Consider the following 18,567-nt stretch of genomic DNA (forward strand, 5'->3'; position numbering starts at 1 on the left):
TTCACAATATGAATGTAGTCGTTTTAAAGACTTATTTGCTCATTCGAAGGGATAATTTGATTCGATTTTGATTTAATAAGGCCTGCACTCCACTATAATTGCCTCACATATTAAACGCACTGTAATATCCTTGACCTCTCAAAAATGTTCGATCCAAACCCAACCTGATTATTGTTGGCCATGACTAGAGATGGGCAGTGGGTAAATACCCAAAGGGTAAATACCCGGTAAATTGGGTAAATACCCATTTGTGGGTATTTACTATATTGTATAGGTAATACAACATTTTACAACCTATTTCCGGGTTTCTGTTATCAAATCGATTTAGAATGGATAGCTTTACGATACTTTAAAGACGTGGGTATATTAGGTATAAATTCATTAACTGCGGAACCACTTGACATAGGCGGCCAAAATTTTGCATACACGTTTTTAATATCAAAGCAAACATAGAAATCCAAAAATGCGGTCCCTGGGTCCAAGTTTTGATATAGTCCCCATATATTCCTATCTCCCGATTTAATGTATTTTTTGTCTATTAGACACATTTTGCAACCAAATTGGCTCTAATTTGGCACAGAGTGTTATTTTTGGGTACCAAATGTCCACACAAAAATTTATGTATGTAGGTCCACGTTTACTGGTAGCCCCCATACAAAGGTACCCCTATTTTGAGTATTTACCCAAAAATAGGGTGCAAACTCATTAACTGCCGAACCGCTTGACATAGGCGGCCAAAATTTTGCATACATGTTTTTAATGTCAAAGCAAGTGGTTCCGCAGTTAATGAGTTTATACCCAATTTTTGGGTAAATACTCAAAATAGGGGTACCTTTGTACCCATCTCTAGCCATGACGAGAATTAATTCTCTACTTCCACTTAGCAAAGTAAACATTTTTTTGACGTTTTAAGATACCATGTTCAAAAATCTTCTATATATTAATAGTTGATCCTTTATCCGTTGTTTTGTCCGCTAAAACCGAAAAGAATACAGCACTTTTCACTCCTTCAGCAATAGACTTCTGAATGTATACTCCAATCATTTCTAATAACTCGTTCTGTATTCTGCCACTCGAGTATGCTGCATTTTTTCATAGACAGAGTGAGGAGAACATGCAGTTAAATACAGTTTTTTTCATTAATCGTCCACAATGACAGTTTCTATGCATTGAACAATGTCAAAAATATAGATTTCACGCCTCATCACAGTAAGAAAACCATTAACGCTACGGTCAATAGGTCTTACCTCTAGACGACAAAATCATTGAATCAGTATATATGAAAATAAATTATAATTTTTATTATTATTAATTAATGTTATATATAATAATGGATTATTGGCAAAGAAAATAATGAAGATAAACTAACTAAATAATGATGGAATATAATTTAAAACTAATTTGAGTAAATGATGATTTTGTTCTTCGGTTGCTGAATATTTGGTTTAATGCATTCGTAAGTATGGAAATAACTTAAAACTAAAGACAGCAACACTTTGGGTGTACACGGCTGCAAACCATATGTTTCCGTCAGCTAAATTATTGCCTTCCATTGGGCAATGTCTTAATAGGCTTCGGTGTGACACGATCCTTTTTATCACGTTTCATATAATCATAGGGATCCACGCCCCCACTACCACCACCACCATTGGCATTATTACTCAACGTAGTCGTAACACCGCTTGCTGCCTTATCCAGCTTATAAGCACTGGGTAGAACTTTATTGGGAGCCGTTTGACCATCATAACGATCTCGATTATAGTTATTGGCATAATCGTAAGGTGTCCTCACAATTTCCGGTAAATGTGCATAATAGACAATACGTTTATTCGGTCGGGAATAATCCAAAGGATATTTTGCCGGATAATCATTGGGATATTTTACGGGATAATTTACTGGATATTTGGCATGATAATCAGTTGGATATTTTGAAGGTAATGGATAACGATCAGGGTAGGCAGTGGTTATAGGAGCATATGAAGATTTTTCATAAACTTCATTATTATAGACGGGCAAATATTCTCGGGGTTCTGGTATATCATAACGACGATCTGGATAATTATAATAGGGTTCGGGATATTGCGGCATACGTGGACTATAACTGTCATAGGGATCATAATGGCGGCGATAAAGGAAATGATCTTCGTAATTATAGGGATCATAACGTGAATATTGTTCGTCAAATCTGAAAATAAACAAAAAAATATTGAAATTAATTACACAATAAATTTCTAGAAAGTTATTGGTTTTAAATAAATATATTTATGTGTGTAAAATTATTGAAATATTTTTTCATAAAAAAGAAGAAAAACAAGAAAAACGTCAGCGTGAGCAAATCGATATGTACAGGAGTCAGAATGACTATTCAAGACTGGTGGCCAGATGCTGGTCAGGAGCTGATTAGCACAATTTGGCTAGCGTGAGCAAATCGATATGTACAGGAGTCAGAATGACTATTCAAGACTGGTGGCCAGATGCTGGTCAGGAGCTGATTAGCACAATTTGGCTCAGCCTCCTGTGTCCCATGCACAAAAAAGGAGACAAGACGATATGTGCCAACTATAGAGGAATAAGTCTCCTTCCCATCGTATATAAAGTGCTATCCAGTGCGCCATTGATCAGATTTTCACTCTGGGCCACCCACGAAAAACACATCGATACATACCACCTATTTGTCGACTATAAAGGCGCATTCGACAGCCCTATCCGTTCAGAGGTGTTTAAAGTTAAAGCGTTCGGCATTCCTGCAAAATTAATACGGCTATGCAGGAGGTCAGCAGTTAAAGTAGGAAAGGACCTATCAGAGCTCTTCAATACCGAACGATGATTCAGTCAAGGTGACAGTTTGTCGTGTGATCTTTTTAATATCCTGCTGGAAAATGTCATACAAGACGCAAAGGTGAACAGAAATGGCACTCTGTACACCAAACAACACATGTTACTCGCCTACGCCGATGACATCGATATAATGGGTCGAACATTCCAAGCGTTTTATTTATGGTACCGCCATAAATAAAACGAATGACATCAGTTTTGAAATTCGGAGAAGGATTGTGATGGTCAACAGATGCTAATATGATCTAAGTCACACTTTACAAGACGCTGATACTACCCGTGCTATTATATGGATCAGAAGCATGGGTACTTGCGCAAGCAGATGAGGCAGCTCTTGTGGTGTTTGAGAGAAAAATTCGACCCTGAAACTTGGGTGAATATTAATAATTTTTTGGTTCAACGAGAACCCAAAATAACAAATTACAGCCAATTCGGTTGGCCAACGGATCCGATAGACACCAAAACGTGGACCGATATATGCCATTTGCAATACCAAATATCCTAGGAGCACTAGCAATGTCTGTACAAATTTTCAGAGCACTATCTTAAATATTGAGATCTCTATGGTGATTTCACCAGACGGACGTACACACGGAAATGCGTAAATCGACATCGAATTTTGTTCTGATCAATAATATATATGGTGATGCATACGGAGTGACAAATTTATTTAAAAAAGTTCAAATATTATTTTAAAATATTGGTTTTAAGCGCTAAAATAAATATTTAAAGAATCCAACCCTAGGGCCTTTCAAAAAATACCTTCGGCCGTTCCTTCTTGGCGGAGAAGTAATTATTTTATAATACTTATAATTTAATAATCTTACTCACCGATCATAACGTCTGAGATATGGATCATATGAACGTGATGGATATAGTTCATAATTATAAGATGGTGTTAGTGGGCTCACTTTCTGATCATAGGTATTTTTAATTAAGGGAGGAGGTATTTTAGTTACCACCGGTTCGGGTAAATCTTTTGCTGGTGCTTCATTATCCTTACGCGGTTGTGTTATAAAATTTACACGAGCTTGCCTCGATCTGGCAGCATAACCACTTGTAGCATCAGCTATGGTATCATCATCATCATTCGATGATGGTGAAATATTTACCGAATCTTTCCACATTGGTGATATATGACGTTGCGAATAATAATCATAATCCGGGTCCATAATTTGTTTCTCTGCTTTGGGTAAGGGCTGGGGTTCCTCACCTTCATCCTGTTGCATTCTAGCTTCGGGTTTTAATTCATCGCCCTTTTGTTGTTGTGATTTTCCTAATTGCTCTGGTGGACTGTGTAATTCAATTCGATCGCTTTCCACATTGTGTATCAGACTCTCTTGAAGTTTTTTATTCAATCCTGATTTAGATACTAGACCCTTGGCTTGTTCATATTCCAGTGTAGATCGTTTATTGCGAATAGCTTTATTGACACCGGTTAACATACTGCGTGCTTCGTAGTAATTGGAATCAGTGCCATAGTATTCCGGTGATTCATCAAATTCATAACCTTCAAGAATTTCCACATCTTCTGGTATTTGTAAGGTTACAGTCGTTTGCAGAAAACATAGCAAGACCGCAACAACAATGGTTGTTGGCCTTAAACGCATGCGGCAGCAAAACATTTCTGCCTGCCTTCGAAGTATCAGCGATGATCTGCAAATAATTTATAATTGATGTTAAATTAGCCACGAAAAATGTTTGCGTGCAAAAAAGTATTTGTTTTTTTTTTTAGTAAAGCGGATCATATTTAATGACAATACTCATGAAATAATAAAGATTTAGACATTTGTCATAATAATTTTCAATTAAATATTTTTCAATGTAGTCAGATTTAAATTATTGCATTATGTATTGTATTGTATTATGTAAAAAATTAAATTAAAAGTGCATGAACATTTAAGTATGCGATGTTTGAGCGAAGCAGGAATTTTTTACGAGGGGGGTTCGAAATGTTCTTAGCCTAGCACAAAAAGCGCGGTATAAACAGAAAAAAAGTTAGGGGTTTTGGAAACTTCCATCTCTGTTATGAACACATGTTAAACTTTGTTTCCTCCTTCATATATAAACAGGTGTTCAAAAAAGAAGCATCAGCAATTTTTATACCCTTCACCACACTGTGGTACAGGGTATTATGTCTTTGTGCATATGTTTGTAACAGGCAAAAGGAAACGAGATATACATATGGTTCCTTTTGAGAATATGCATAGAATCACTTTCAGAGTCGATTTACGCATGCCCGTCTGTCCGTCCCTCCGTCCGACTGTCCATGTTAAATTGTAAACAAAGTACAAGTCGCATTTACTTTGGTCACTTTTTACATTTAAATTTGGTCACTTATTTGGCCCAAGGACGAACCCTATTAATACTGAGAAAAATCGGTTCAGATTTAGATATAGCTCCCATATATATTTTCGTCCGATTTAAGATAAATGGGGCACCAAAGTCCCTATATATCTTTCGATTTGCACGAAATTTGGCACAGAGTACTGAATTAGATCCAGAGGGATGTGTGCCAAGTTTCGAGAAAATCTGTTTAGAATTAGATATATCTCCCATATATAGTTTCGTCCGATTTAAGGTAAATGGCGCACTAAAGTCCCTATATATAATTCGATGTGCACGAAATTTGGCATAGAGTACTGAATTAGGTTTAGAGGTCGAGAAAATCGGTTAAGATTTATATAGCTCCCATATATAGTTTCAACCGATTTAAGGTAAATCGTGCACCAAAGTCCCTAAATATCTCTCGATTTGCACGAAATTTGGCACAGCGTACTGAATTAAGCCTAGAATGATGTGTGCTAAGTTTCGTGAAAATCGAACGGGTGTCTGATTGAAATTAATTTTTTTTTTTTTTTGCTTTAAATCGTTTTCCATAAATTTGTCCATTGGTACGCAGACGACTCTAAATCTACCCAAATGAATTTAAATTTATCATAGGTTGCAGAAAGACCATACTCGTGTACCTTCGAGGGAACATTGACATACAATTGTAAGGATATATGTGTACAACCCGTAGTGGTGAAGGGTGTCATATAGTCGGCCCCGTCCGACTTTACTACTTTTCTTACTGATTTTTTAATGAAAGCGGGCATTTCTAATTCTTCATTACAAAAAATTGTGATTGCATCTTTTTTGAACACCTGTCTCTATATGAAGGAGTTGCCAAATCGAAAAAAAAAATTTAACATGTGTTCATTTTAAATTTCCGTGAAATACCACACAAGCCCACATTTGAATACGCTCAAGGAGGCAGCTTTGAACATTGGTTCCTCTAGCGAAGGTTTCGAATGTGAAGAAATCCCAGCAGAGTTTGTAACACCGCGAAATATTGGTCCTAGACTCGCAGTTTAGTATATCTATCGTCATATCTCGACTAGTTGAGTCGATCTAGACATGTGTGTCCGTCCGTCTGTCTCTTATAATTTGTAAACACGATACAGACCACAGTTATGTTCCAATTGCCACAACATTTTGCATGTAGGAAGAGTTCTGACCAAAAAAGACAGCTATTGTTTTTCGTAATGATCGGTTAATATTTAGGGAATGAAATGGGCCAGAAACTTTTTGGTGTGTTTTCTCTGGTCGCTCTAGACGCCACAATAATGACTCGAAAACCACGAAATGTTACACTGGTCAAATAATAAGCATGACTGTTTAGAAAAAAGGTCAATAATTAGCGGGTAAAATAGACACACACTTTTGTGTGAAAAATGACAAAACTTGTATTCTGGGGCGTATATGTTTACTCCTGAAGGGCAGAGACCAGAGTAGTTCATTGTATAATAAAGATGAGTAGTTGACCTATAAATTGATACCAATTATTATATATGGTTGTATGTACTCGGATGTGCGAGTTATGCGTAAATGTTTAAAGGTGTTTATGTGTTATGATATTGTTTAGTATTACCCCACTAAAGGGCGAAAATGTCAAACTGATCGCTTTGGACTTTTACATGAAGTTCCAACTATGGTCAAGGACGATGCCTATAATTTTCGCTCACATATTTTACTTGGAGGGCGGTACAGATGATGATCGGTCAATATTCCGAGGGTCAAATCACCCAAATCCTAAAGTGCCCAAATTTGTATACCCTTCACCACACTGTGGTACAGGGTATTATGTCTTTGTTCATAAGTTTGTAACAGGCAAAATGAAACGAGATAGACACATGGTTCCTTTCGAGAATATGCATAGAATCACTTTCTGAGACGATTTATGCATGTTCGTCCGTCTGTCTGTCCATGTTAAATTGTAAACAAAGTACAGGTCACATTAATGATCCGATTAAATTGAAAATTGGCACAAGTCTCTTATTTGGCTCAAGGACGAACCCAATTTAAATTGAAGAAAATCGGGTCAGATTTAGATATAGCTCCCATATATATTTTCGTCCGATTTAAGGTAAATGGGGCACCAATGTCGCTATATAACATTCGATTTGCACGAAATTTGGCATAGGGTACTGAATTAGGTCGAGAATGGTGTGTTCTAATTTTCGTGAAGATCGGTTCAGATTAAGAAATTGCTCCCGTATATAGTTTCGTCCGTTTTTTTTTTTTTTTTTTTTTTTTTTTTTGTAAATTGTGCCCCGAAGTCCCTATATAACTTTCGATTTGCACGAAATTTGGCATAGGGTAATACATTGAGTTTTGACTGATGTGTGTCAAGTTTCGAAAAAATCGGGTCAGATTAAGATAATGCTCCCATATATATTTTCGTCCTATTTAAGGTAAATTGGGCACCAAAGTCCCTATATGTCTTTTAATTTGCACGAAATTTGGAATAGTGTACTGAATTGAGTCTTGAATGACATGTGTTAAATTTCGAGAAAATCGGTTCAGATTTAGATATTGCTCCCACATATAGTTTTGTCCGATTTTAAGTAAAAGGTGCACCAAGGTCCTGGTTCGCTTTGCACGAAATTTGGCATTGGGTCGAGAATGATGTGTGTTGGAAAGGATGGTGGGGGGTAGAATTCAGGAGGAACACCATATCCCACCTTTCGCGGGAAGAGCTTCGGCTCGATGTGGAGTTGCATTATCAACCGGGTGCCTGACCCATCGAAAGGCAGAGGTTTAGGTAGTCCTCGACCCCTCAGCAAGGAGGAAGTGAAGCTTTGCGACGGATCTTCGAATTAGTGGCGGCGGATTGGCTTCAGAGTGCTCGTTGAGTACTCTGGGCTTTTCCAATGGGGCGCTGATCGACGCTCAATTTCGACACCCAATGGTGCACCATGGTTAAAACCGTTAGGGCGGGAATCATGTAAAACCCACAGGATACATCCCACCTTTCAAAATTACAAAAAAAAAATCTTTTACATATCCAAGTTTGTTAAATAATGATTGGATTGGATTCACATTTTTAAAATATCGGATGCAGGTTAAAACATTTTGAGGCTTATACATATTTCAAACTGGCGAGGTCTGAGGTATACGGTGTCTTATTTGAAAAGCGAACAGCTATTTATCCCAGCGACATTTTCCATTAGAACGGCCATTCTAAAATGTTGAATTGAGATAGATTTTACGATTTTTCAGAATTAGTATCATCCTTAGTTTGTTATATGTATTTATTTATATAAATGACACACAAACATTATGAGGCAAGTATAAAATATTTAAAAAGCCCAATGTTCACTGTTTCATCTGCATGCATCAAAATTATTGCAGCACAATATTGAATTATAAAGCTCGCGTCAAAAGGATATGTCCACAATATATTCACAATGTCGGGTAATATTATTTAAATATTTTTGAATAATTGTTGTATTGCATTTCATCTTAATGATGCAAACATCTTATTAATTTTTTGTATCGTCATTCATTTGTAATAAATTTGATGTATGTCTTCATATTCATTATTCATTTATTTGACATATCAATTCTCTTAATTTCACAACACTGTTCTCATTATCCTTTTCTCCATATTACCACTCACCACTAAAAAATAGAATATAACAATATATCAAATATTCTATCGTATTTATTTTCGCGGTTACACAACCGTTCCGAATGGATGTCGAAATTCAACTGTGTTAAGTGAAAATTTTGAATTTCCAATTTAAACTTGGAAAATTCAGCGATCAGTTGGCGTTCCCATAAGCTGGTGTTAGTGCCGGTGTTTTCGTCGTTGTTTTGGTAACTTTATGCCGACGATGATGATGATGAGATCAGAACCCAAATCAACAAAAACAGATACAGAGACACTGGCACACAAACATGTGTCGTTTAATCAGTTAGCAAACAAAACAGCGATCTCTGTGTCATAAAGAAAAGCCAAATTAGAATTCACGAATAGTTTAACAGAAAAGTCATTCATTCAAACTCACCACTGCATACCAGACATGAAGCTCAGGGGTGCGTGGTTCCATATAGCATGAAAAAACAACCGCAACCATTTCAAGAGTCACATGCCATGGCACAACATACACCACAGTTGAGAGTTTGTTTTGATCTTCTGGTGAGGTGTGGAAGGGTGTAACTCCACTAACATCACTATTGATGTGCGATATTTTTTCCATATTGTTTAGTGTTGCTATCGAGGTTCGTTTTTTTTTTTTTTGTTGGTGTTGTCAAATGACAACGAACCCTAAACGGCAAATTAATTGTACACAAGGTGCAGTTCTAGTATTCAAAAACACGAGGTACAATCGTATAAGCTAGGATAAAATTCAAATTTACTTAAGAATATCCGAAATAGAAAACAGTAAGTAATACTAAAAAATCGGACGGACCGACTATATGAGAGATACTGCGTAAATCTGTTTATCTCGAATCTTACTTCTAATTTTTTATCTCGATATCATCCGCCGGTAGAATGATTACAACAGAGTCTTAGAACCAAAACCATAATGTGGAACATATAACTATTTTAATATAAACCAGTAAGGAAAGTTCAAAAGTCGTACGGGGCGAATTTATGATACTCTTCACCACTTTGGGTACATACCAGAGATGCTAATATTTACAGTATCCTATAGATAGAATTAAATGTTTGATCTTCATAGATATTTGAACCTATTAAAAACCCATACACATACCATTCTGAAATCTATGAAAACATTCCATGCCAATCGAGGAGACTTGGATTCTTTGATGTACAATTTGTATGAAACCGTGCAAAATTATGTGTGTATGTAAATTTGTACCTAATTGAGCAACCGTGGCATATACCATTTGATATGCTGCAGTACAGTGCGCTGCCCTCAATATTACCACGTGTGTATGGAACAGAAACAAGCTTATCGTTGAACTATTTACATAATATGGGAGATATATCTAAATCTAAACCGATTTCTTAATACAATTATTCTAAAATCGCCGCTTCCATATTTCGTATAAATCGAAATAAAAATCAGTAAGGAAAGTAGTAAAGGCCGACTGGGCCGACTATATGATACCCTTCACCACTTTGGGTACATATGTATCCGAAAAGACATCGCCTTTTTGAAGGAATTTTGACATGAAATTGAACGAACATAAATATGTGATTTTTATGACTTTCTGGAATCTATGCTAAATTTCATTTGATTTGGGCAAGTTTAGAGTCGTTTGCGCACAGTGGGACAGATTTGTGTAAATCGATTTAAAGCAAACTTGACGGACAATATTCGCTATGCTGCACTGTTTAAAATTTAATCTCAATAAATAAGTCGAAATTATATATGGAAGCTACGATATATCTATATCTGAACTGATTTGAAGCAAATTGCCATCTTTAGTGCACAATTTATTTAAAATCGGACGAAAATATATATAGGAGGTGTACACTCATTCTAGACTTAATTCAATACGCTATGCCAAAATTCGTGCAAATCGAATGATTTTCAGAGACCTTAAATCGGACAAAACTATATAGGGGCGCTATATCTAAATGTGAACCGATTTTCGCGAAACTTGGTACACGTCATTCTAGACTCAATTTATGCCAAATTTCGTGCAAATCGAAAGATATATAAGGACTTTGGTGCACCATTTACATAAAATCGGACAAAACTATATATGGGAGCTATATCTAAATCTGAACCGATTTTCACGAAACTTGGCACACGTCATTCTGGACTTAATTCAGTACCCCATGCCAAATTTCGTGCATATGGCAAGATATATAGGGACTCTGGTGCCCCGTTTACCTTTAATCGGACGAAAATAAATATGGAAGCTATATCTAAATCTGACCCGATTTTCTCGAAACGTGACACACGTCATTCTAGACCTAATAAGGTACGCTATGCAAAATTTTCTATAAATCGAAATGTATATAGAGACTTTGGTGTCCCGTTTACCTTAAATCGGACGAAAATATATATGGGAGCTATATATAAATCTGACCCGATTTTCTCGAAACTTGGCACACATCGTTCTAGACTCAATTCAGTATCCTGTACCAAATTTCGTGCATATCGAGTGATATATACGGACTTTGATGCACAATTTATATAAAGCCGGACAAAACTAAATATGGGAGCTATATCTAAATCTGAACCGATTTTCACGAAACTTTGCACACATCATTCTGGACCTAATTCAGTACTCTGTGTCAAATTTCGTCCAAATCGAGAGATAAGGACTTTTGTGCTCCATTTACCTTAAATCGGACGAGACTATATACGGGAGCTATATCTAAATCTGAACCGATTTTTCTCAATTTCGATAAGGGTCGTCCTTGGGCCAAATACGTGAGCTGTGCCAAATTTCATCCAAATCGGATAATAAATGCGACCTGTACTCTGTTCACAAAAATACATGGACGGACAGACGGACGGACGGACATGCGTAAATCGACTCAGAAAGTGATTCTATGCATATTCTCAAAAGGAACCATGGGTCTTTCTCGATTCCTTTTGCCTGTTACAAACATATGCACAAAGACATAATACCCTATACCACAGTGTGGTTAAGGGTATAAAAATAAAATCTAAAGATATAGATATAGGTGACCTATTCTAAATCTGAACCGATTTCAATCGAAAAACACCTGGAAGTTACTGCACCATTTACAGATAATCGGATGAACATATATATGTTAGCTGTTAACAAATCTCAGACGAACTAATCACACATCATTCTAGACTCAATACAGTACGATATTCCAAATTTTGTCTTTATCGGATAAACATTGGGACTTTCTAGCAATATTTATATAAAACCAATTTCATTGAAACTAAACACATGTCATCCAAAATTTATTTCAGTACGCTATGCAAAATTTGATCTCAATCGAACATATCTTGGGAGTTTGGTGCACCATTTACATAAAATCGGACAAACTATATGAAGGGGCTATATCAAAATCTGAACCGATTTTCATCAGTATTAACAGGGTTCGTTCTTGGGCCAAATAAATGAGCTGTGCCAAATTTCATCTAATTCGAATAATAAATGCGACTTGTACAGGGTGATAGAAAAAACTGCAACCAACTTCAGGCTGCTGTCATTTCAAAGCCACTCATCCGATAGCTGTTAAAATTATTCCAGTAACTGTTCATTACATTTTTTACAAGTTTGTTGAGGATTTTCCAGAAAAATAGTTATTCGTGATGGAATTCAAGCGTCATATTGAGATTTCTTTATATTTGGCTGGAAAACTACAAGCAGCTATCGTTAGAGCACTCTAGCATTTAAATGTGAATAAATCTTTTGTGTCAAGTACCATCGCTCATTATCGTGATACCAGTAGCGTAGCCCGACGTGAAGGAAGTGGGCGGAAGAAAACAGTAACATCAGCCGAAATGGTTCGAAAAGTAAAGAAGCGACTTGGTCGAAACCCGCGTCGCAATGGCCAAAATATGACTCTTGTGCTGAACATATCGCAATATTTCATTCCCCAAATATTGAAAAATGAGCTCGGGGTAAAGCCATTGAAATTCCAAAAAGTGCAAGAACTTACACCGCAATAGAAAGAAAATAGACTCAAAAGAGCTGCTTCGCTTGGCCGAAAGTGGTGAACTGTCGAGATTTATTTTCTCCGATAAGAAAACATTTATTGTCCAGCAGTTTGTAAACAAAGAAAATGATTGTGATTACTTGCCAAAGAGGTCAACTGAAAATGTGCAACTTCGGTTGGCCACCACAACTCAAGCGCCGGTCATACCGAATGGTCGCTCTCCTCTCGTAATAATCGATCGTGGTATCAGAATAAATGCCAAATATTTTCGCGAAAATATTCTGGAAGATGTATTGAAGCCTTGAGCAAACAAACATTTTGGCCGCAGACCTTGGACATTCCAACGGGACTCAGCACCATCGCAATCAGCACGCGCCACTCAAGAATGGTTACAAAATGAGGTTCCTCGCTTCATCTCCAGTGCACAATGGCCACCAAAATCTCCGGATACCAATCTGGAGTACATTGGAAAGCAAGGTTGGCACTAAAAAATACCAAAGTGTCGATCACCTCAAGCAATCACTTCGCCAGGAATGGGCCAAAAATACCGCAGAACAACATTCGGACAGCGTGTTACGGTTTCATTGGCCGTTTGAATGCCATAATTCGTGCTAAAAGTGACCAATTCGAACAAATATAAACTTATTCTAAAATTTGATGCTATTTCCAACATTTTTGCTTTCATTCAATAAATTAAAAAAAAAATAATTTGGCCGTTTGACTTTGTTGCAGTTTTTTATCTTACCCTGTACTTTGTTTCCAATTTAACGGATGGGCGGACATGTATAAAATGAATGAGAAAGTATTTCTAAGCAAAATCAACTATGGGTCTATCTCGTCTCCCTTTGCCTGATACAAACATGTATACAAAGACATAATGACCTGTACCACAGATTGGTGAAGGATAAAAAAATGGAAATGAAACAGGAACGGGTTTCTTTTGGGGACTATGTCAAACCATCGACCTATATTGATAATTTTATGCATAGATTTCAAAACGTCCACATCTATTTGGAATTTCAAAAATTTGTCTGATTATATGATAAATGACATAGCTATATTCGTTCTCTCAAGACCAATTGTTTTTGATAGCACCACTTTTCATCGGGGATCCTCATCCGTTCGCTCAATATCAATGCTATTATTGTTTGTGCCCTTATTGTACGGATTTCTGCGCAGACCTAGCCGAGAGTTTACTACTTTGGATAAATTCACCTCACTTATCATTTCGAAAATGTTGAGTAAATTCTACCAACATTGACATTTCCCTTAATTTTTGTACCACCCACCTAAAATAAGATCAACATAGAAGTACGCAATGCCATTTAATGCTGGAGCTGGTGGAAATCACTGAAGCGCAATGTCAGCCAGTTAACATTTTTTGTTAAAGAATAAAATTGGTTGATTCGCTGCTTCGGTGACTGTTGGAAACATTACCCTATAAAATCGACAGCACCAGTGATGACTATAACAACCGAGCACAGCAGTAACACTAACAACAATCTACAATCATAAAAAATCTGCATATTTTGTTTAAACAAAAATAAATAGAAAATATTGTCATGACAACTTAATACAACAACAAACAATGATCATAACTTCGGCTATAGAATCATTGCTATTATTTCAATATGTAGCATTTTATGGTGAATTATTGTTGTTGCTACTATTGTTACTTATATTTATTTTCAGAGTGTTTCCCGGTGTGCATGATCAGCCCTTTTTTGTTGCGCTTTTTTGGGTGGGATTCCACTTGTTTCTTTTGTTGTTGGCAATATTTTTGGGCGGTGGACTGCAACTTCCCGCCAAGGTGGTGGGAAAATGTGACAGACTATTATTCGGATATATATTTTGTTATGTCTCGTGATTATTTTATGTTAATTTTTTTGAATTGTTTAGTATTTAGTTATGCGTTTTTGTGTCGAATATTTAAATGAACCGTTAGATACCTCACCTTAATGGTAATGGTCAAATATCGACAAAGTAGTTATTGTTCGAAATGGGACAAAAAAGAAATTGAGTTGTAGTTGTGGGATGGTTTGAGAACATACCAAACAACAAGAATTTTGTAAATGATTACATGTAAAATAGAACATTTGTCGAATAACGTCCATACAATCTGTATATCTTAATCCAATTAATAATATAAATTATATAAATTTTTGTGGCCTCAAGAGTTTGTAACGCCACGGAATATTGGACCTAGAAGCTACTTCTACCGATCATATCTAGACTACAGCAATCGATATAGCTATTAAAACTTATAATCAAAGTACAGTCCGATGATATGAACCAATCGCCGCGATTGTTTTCACAAACCGAAGACAAAAGAGTAGTAAAGTCGGACTGGGCCGACTATATGATACCCTTTTCACCACTTTGGGTATATTCTACATATGTATCCTAACAGACGTCGCGTTTTTATTATCTAACCGATTTCAGGGAATCTTACCAGGGACTAATTTATATTACATCAGTACGTTGTGTCAATCGGCCTAGCTATGGATCTTTTCACGAAGCTTAGCAACATCATTTTAGACTTAATTCAGAAATTCGTGCAAATCGAATGATTTTCAGAGACTTAGATGCACCAATTACTTAAAATCAGATGAAAATACATATGGGATCTAATCTAAATCTGAACCGATTTTTACGAAACTTTGCACCCATCATTCTAGACTTAATTCAGTACGCTATGACAAAATTCGTGCAAATTAAAAGATTTCCAGGGACTTTGGTGCACCAATTACCTAAAATCGAGCGAAACTATATGGGAGCTATATAAATCTGAACCAATTTTCACGAAATTTAGCACACATTATTACAGACACAATTCGCTATGCCAAATTTCGTGCAAATCGAAAGATATCTAGGGTCTTTGGTGCACCAATTACCTTAAATAGGATGAAAATATATATGGGAGCTATATCTAAATCCGAACAGATGGCCACGAAACTTTGCACACATCATTCCAGACTTAATTCAGTACGTTATGCTAAAATTCGTGCAAATCGAAAGGTATATAGAGACTTTGATACACAATTTACCTTAAATCGGACCAATATATATATGGGAGCTATATCTAAATCTGAACCGATATTCACGAAACTTTGTACACATCATTCTTGACTTAATTTAGTACGCTGTGCCAAATTTCGTGCAAATCGAAATATATATAGGGACTTAGGTACACAATTTACCTTAAATCGGACGAAGATATATATGGGAGCTATATCTAAATCTGAACCGATTTTCACGGAACTTGGCAGACATCATTCTTGACTTAATTTAGTACGCTGTGCCAAATTTCGTGCAAATCGAAAGATATATAGGGACTTTGGTGCACCATTTACCTTAAATCGGACGAAAATATATATGGGAGCTATATATAAATCTGAACAGATTTTTATGAAACTTAGCACACATCATTCTAGGCTTAATTAAGTACGCTGTGCCAAATTTCGTGCAAATCAAAAGATTTCCAGGGACATTAATGGACTATTTACCTAAAATCGGACGAAACTATATATGGGAGCTATATCTAAATCTGAACCGATTTTCACGAAACTTAGCACATATCATTCTACACCTTATTCATTACGCTGTGCCAAATTTACAGAGTGTTACAGAAGGTAACAGCAAGTGTTGTTGTACAACAACCGATACAACAACCACATGGAAATTTGTTTTTGAAAGTTATACTAGTGAAAACGTCATTTGATAGAAAAATGTAAACAAACAAATTATATTTATTTTGAAAATGAAATATTTTTGAATCCTTAAAATAAAATTTGAAAAACATGAATGAAAATCTATCAAATTTATATTTCTATCGCTTCCATGTCCTTCCTATAATTGAGCCATTGCCACTTATGTGTGTAGCACATATGAAAATGCAGGGAATTGCGAGTTATTCAATGAAGAAAGATTAGCTTCCTCAAACTTTCCCAGCAGGCAGATTGAGTAAATTGAATACGTGAGCATAATTAATAAAGAACAATTTCAAATTGTATGCATTCCCAATTTTCCTGTTGGGTGATTTTTAAAAACATAATTTGTCAAATTCATATTGATACTAGTATTACGTTGGAATCAAATCTGCTGGGATTTGCTGTTAAATTTTATAATTGTACCATGCCAAGATAGTTGGAAAACATATCCAAAATCCCCAAAATATATATGTTGGCTACCCTGAATATCAAGGTTTATTCATAAGGTTAACCGGCAGGCAAATTCATGCCTTACTCTGTCAACTTTTTAATTGACAAAATTTTATTTTGATGGTGCACCATTTATTTAAAATCGACCGATATAATATTAGGTTGGGGAAAAAGAAATCAATTTTTTGTGTAATTTTCAGCTCTTGGGCGATGTTACGACTGCGAACATGCCGGTCAACTTCGATAATTTCTCCGATTTCATCGACATTTTCGACGACCGGCCAACCTGCACGAGATGCATCTTTAACTTAAACATGTGAAAAAGCGTTAAGTTCGGCCGGGTCGAACTTTGTATACCCTCCACCATAGATATACCGACAGCTACATGAAATGGAAATATAGGGAACATACCAAAAGGTGACTTTTCTACAAACTGATTATGTAAACCATAATGTACACCGAATACAAATTTCAGCAATTTTTATACCCTACACAACTATGTTGTCAGGGTATTATAGCTTTGTGCAGCCCCAAATGTTTGTAACGCCGCGAAATATTGGTCCTAGACCCACCTTTAAGTATACCGATCGTCATATCTCGACTAGCTGAGTCGATCTAGACATGTGTGTCCGTCCGTCCGTCTGTCCATTATAATTTGTAAACACGATACAGGTCACAGTTATGGACCAATCTTCACGAAATTTTGCATGTAGGATGGGTTCTGGCCAATGAAGACCCCTATTGTTTTTGGAAAAGATCGGTTAATATTTAGGGGATGAAATGGACCAAATACTAAATTTTTGTCGGTTTTTCTGGTCGCTCCAGAGGCCGCAATTATGGCCCAAACACCGCGAATTTTTGCATGGAGAAGGGGATCGGGTCAGAGAATAAGCATGCATGTTTTGATAAAGATCGGTCAATATTTAGCGGGTCAAATGGACCCTGACTTTTGTGTGAAAAATGACAAAATTTGTATTCTATGGCATACATATTTACTCCTGGAGGATGTAGACCCCAGGAGTTGATAGCATATCCAAGAGGAGTGGTTGGCCTTTAAATTGATACCAAATATAGTGATGTATCTACTCAGATGTGGGAGTTACATTCAAATATTTACAGGTGCTTACGTATTCAGATATTATTCAGTAACCCATTACCACAGTAGAGGGAGAAATATCGCGCTGATGGCTTTGACATTTTTCATGAAGTTCCAGTTATGGTCAAGAACAACGCCTACAATTTTCGGTGATGATCAGATTAAAATTTTGGGATGAAAGGGACCAAAAACATAATTTTTTGTGTGTTTTCGAGTAGAGTATAATCCGAAAATCACAACACAACCCACCGTGAAGTAATCTGGACAAGTAATTAGAAGGACTGTACTGAATATTCGAAAAAAGTAAGGAAGAGGTGTTGTTAACCTCTAATCGGACAAGAGGGGGCAAATATCACGAAATATTACTCAGACTCGGAATAAACATCCTCAGAAAGTTAGAGTTCGTGGTAGTTGTGTAGGGTATCGCATGGTCGGCCCCGTCCGACTATACTGCTCCGCTCACTGGTTAATGGATATATACCCTCAGCCTTATGGCTAATGAGGGTGTATACACTTTGATACAGTGAAAATGTGCCTCATCGAAATATTGGTTCTAGACCCCATGTTTCTTTGGACCAAATCCA

At 36.4% G+C, this 18,567-nt stretch overlaps 1 protein-coding gene across 1 annotated transcript; it reads right to left on the minus strand.

Annotated features, from left to right (window-relative positions):
- Positions 1 to 1,539: 1,539 nt before the first annotated feature.
- LOC133326067 (uncharacterized) lies at positions 1,540 to 9,362 on the minus strand. Its single transcript, XM_061534742.1, has 4 exons — positions 9,271 to 9,362; positions 3,667 to 4,491; positions 1,947 to 2,185; positions 1,540 to 1,895 (listed from the first exon to the last, which is right to left on the minus strand). The coding sequence occupies exons 1-4, from the start codon at positions 9,360 to 9,362 to the stop codon at positions 1,540 to 1,542; spliced, it is 1,512 nt and encodes a 503-aa protein (XP_061390726.1).
- Positions 9,363 to 18,567: the final 9,205 nt, after the last annotated feature.

Source organism: Musca vetustissima, unplaced genomic scaffold, assembly GCF_032173495.1.
Source record: "Musca vetustissima isolate MV318-11 ecotype Yass unplaced genomic scaffold, APGP_CSIRO_Mvet_v1 utg586767, whole genome shotgun sequence".
Classification (NCBI taxonomy): domain Eukaryota; kingdom Metazoa; phylum Arthropoda; class Insecta; order Diptera; family Muscidae; genus Musca; species Musca vetustissima.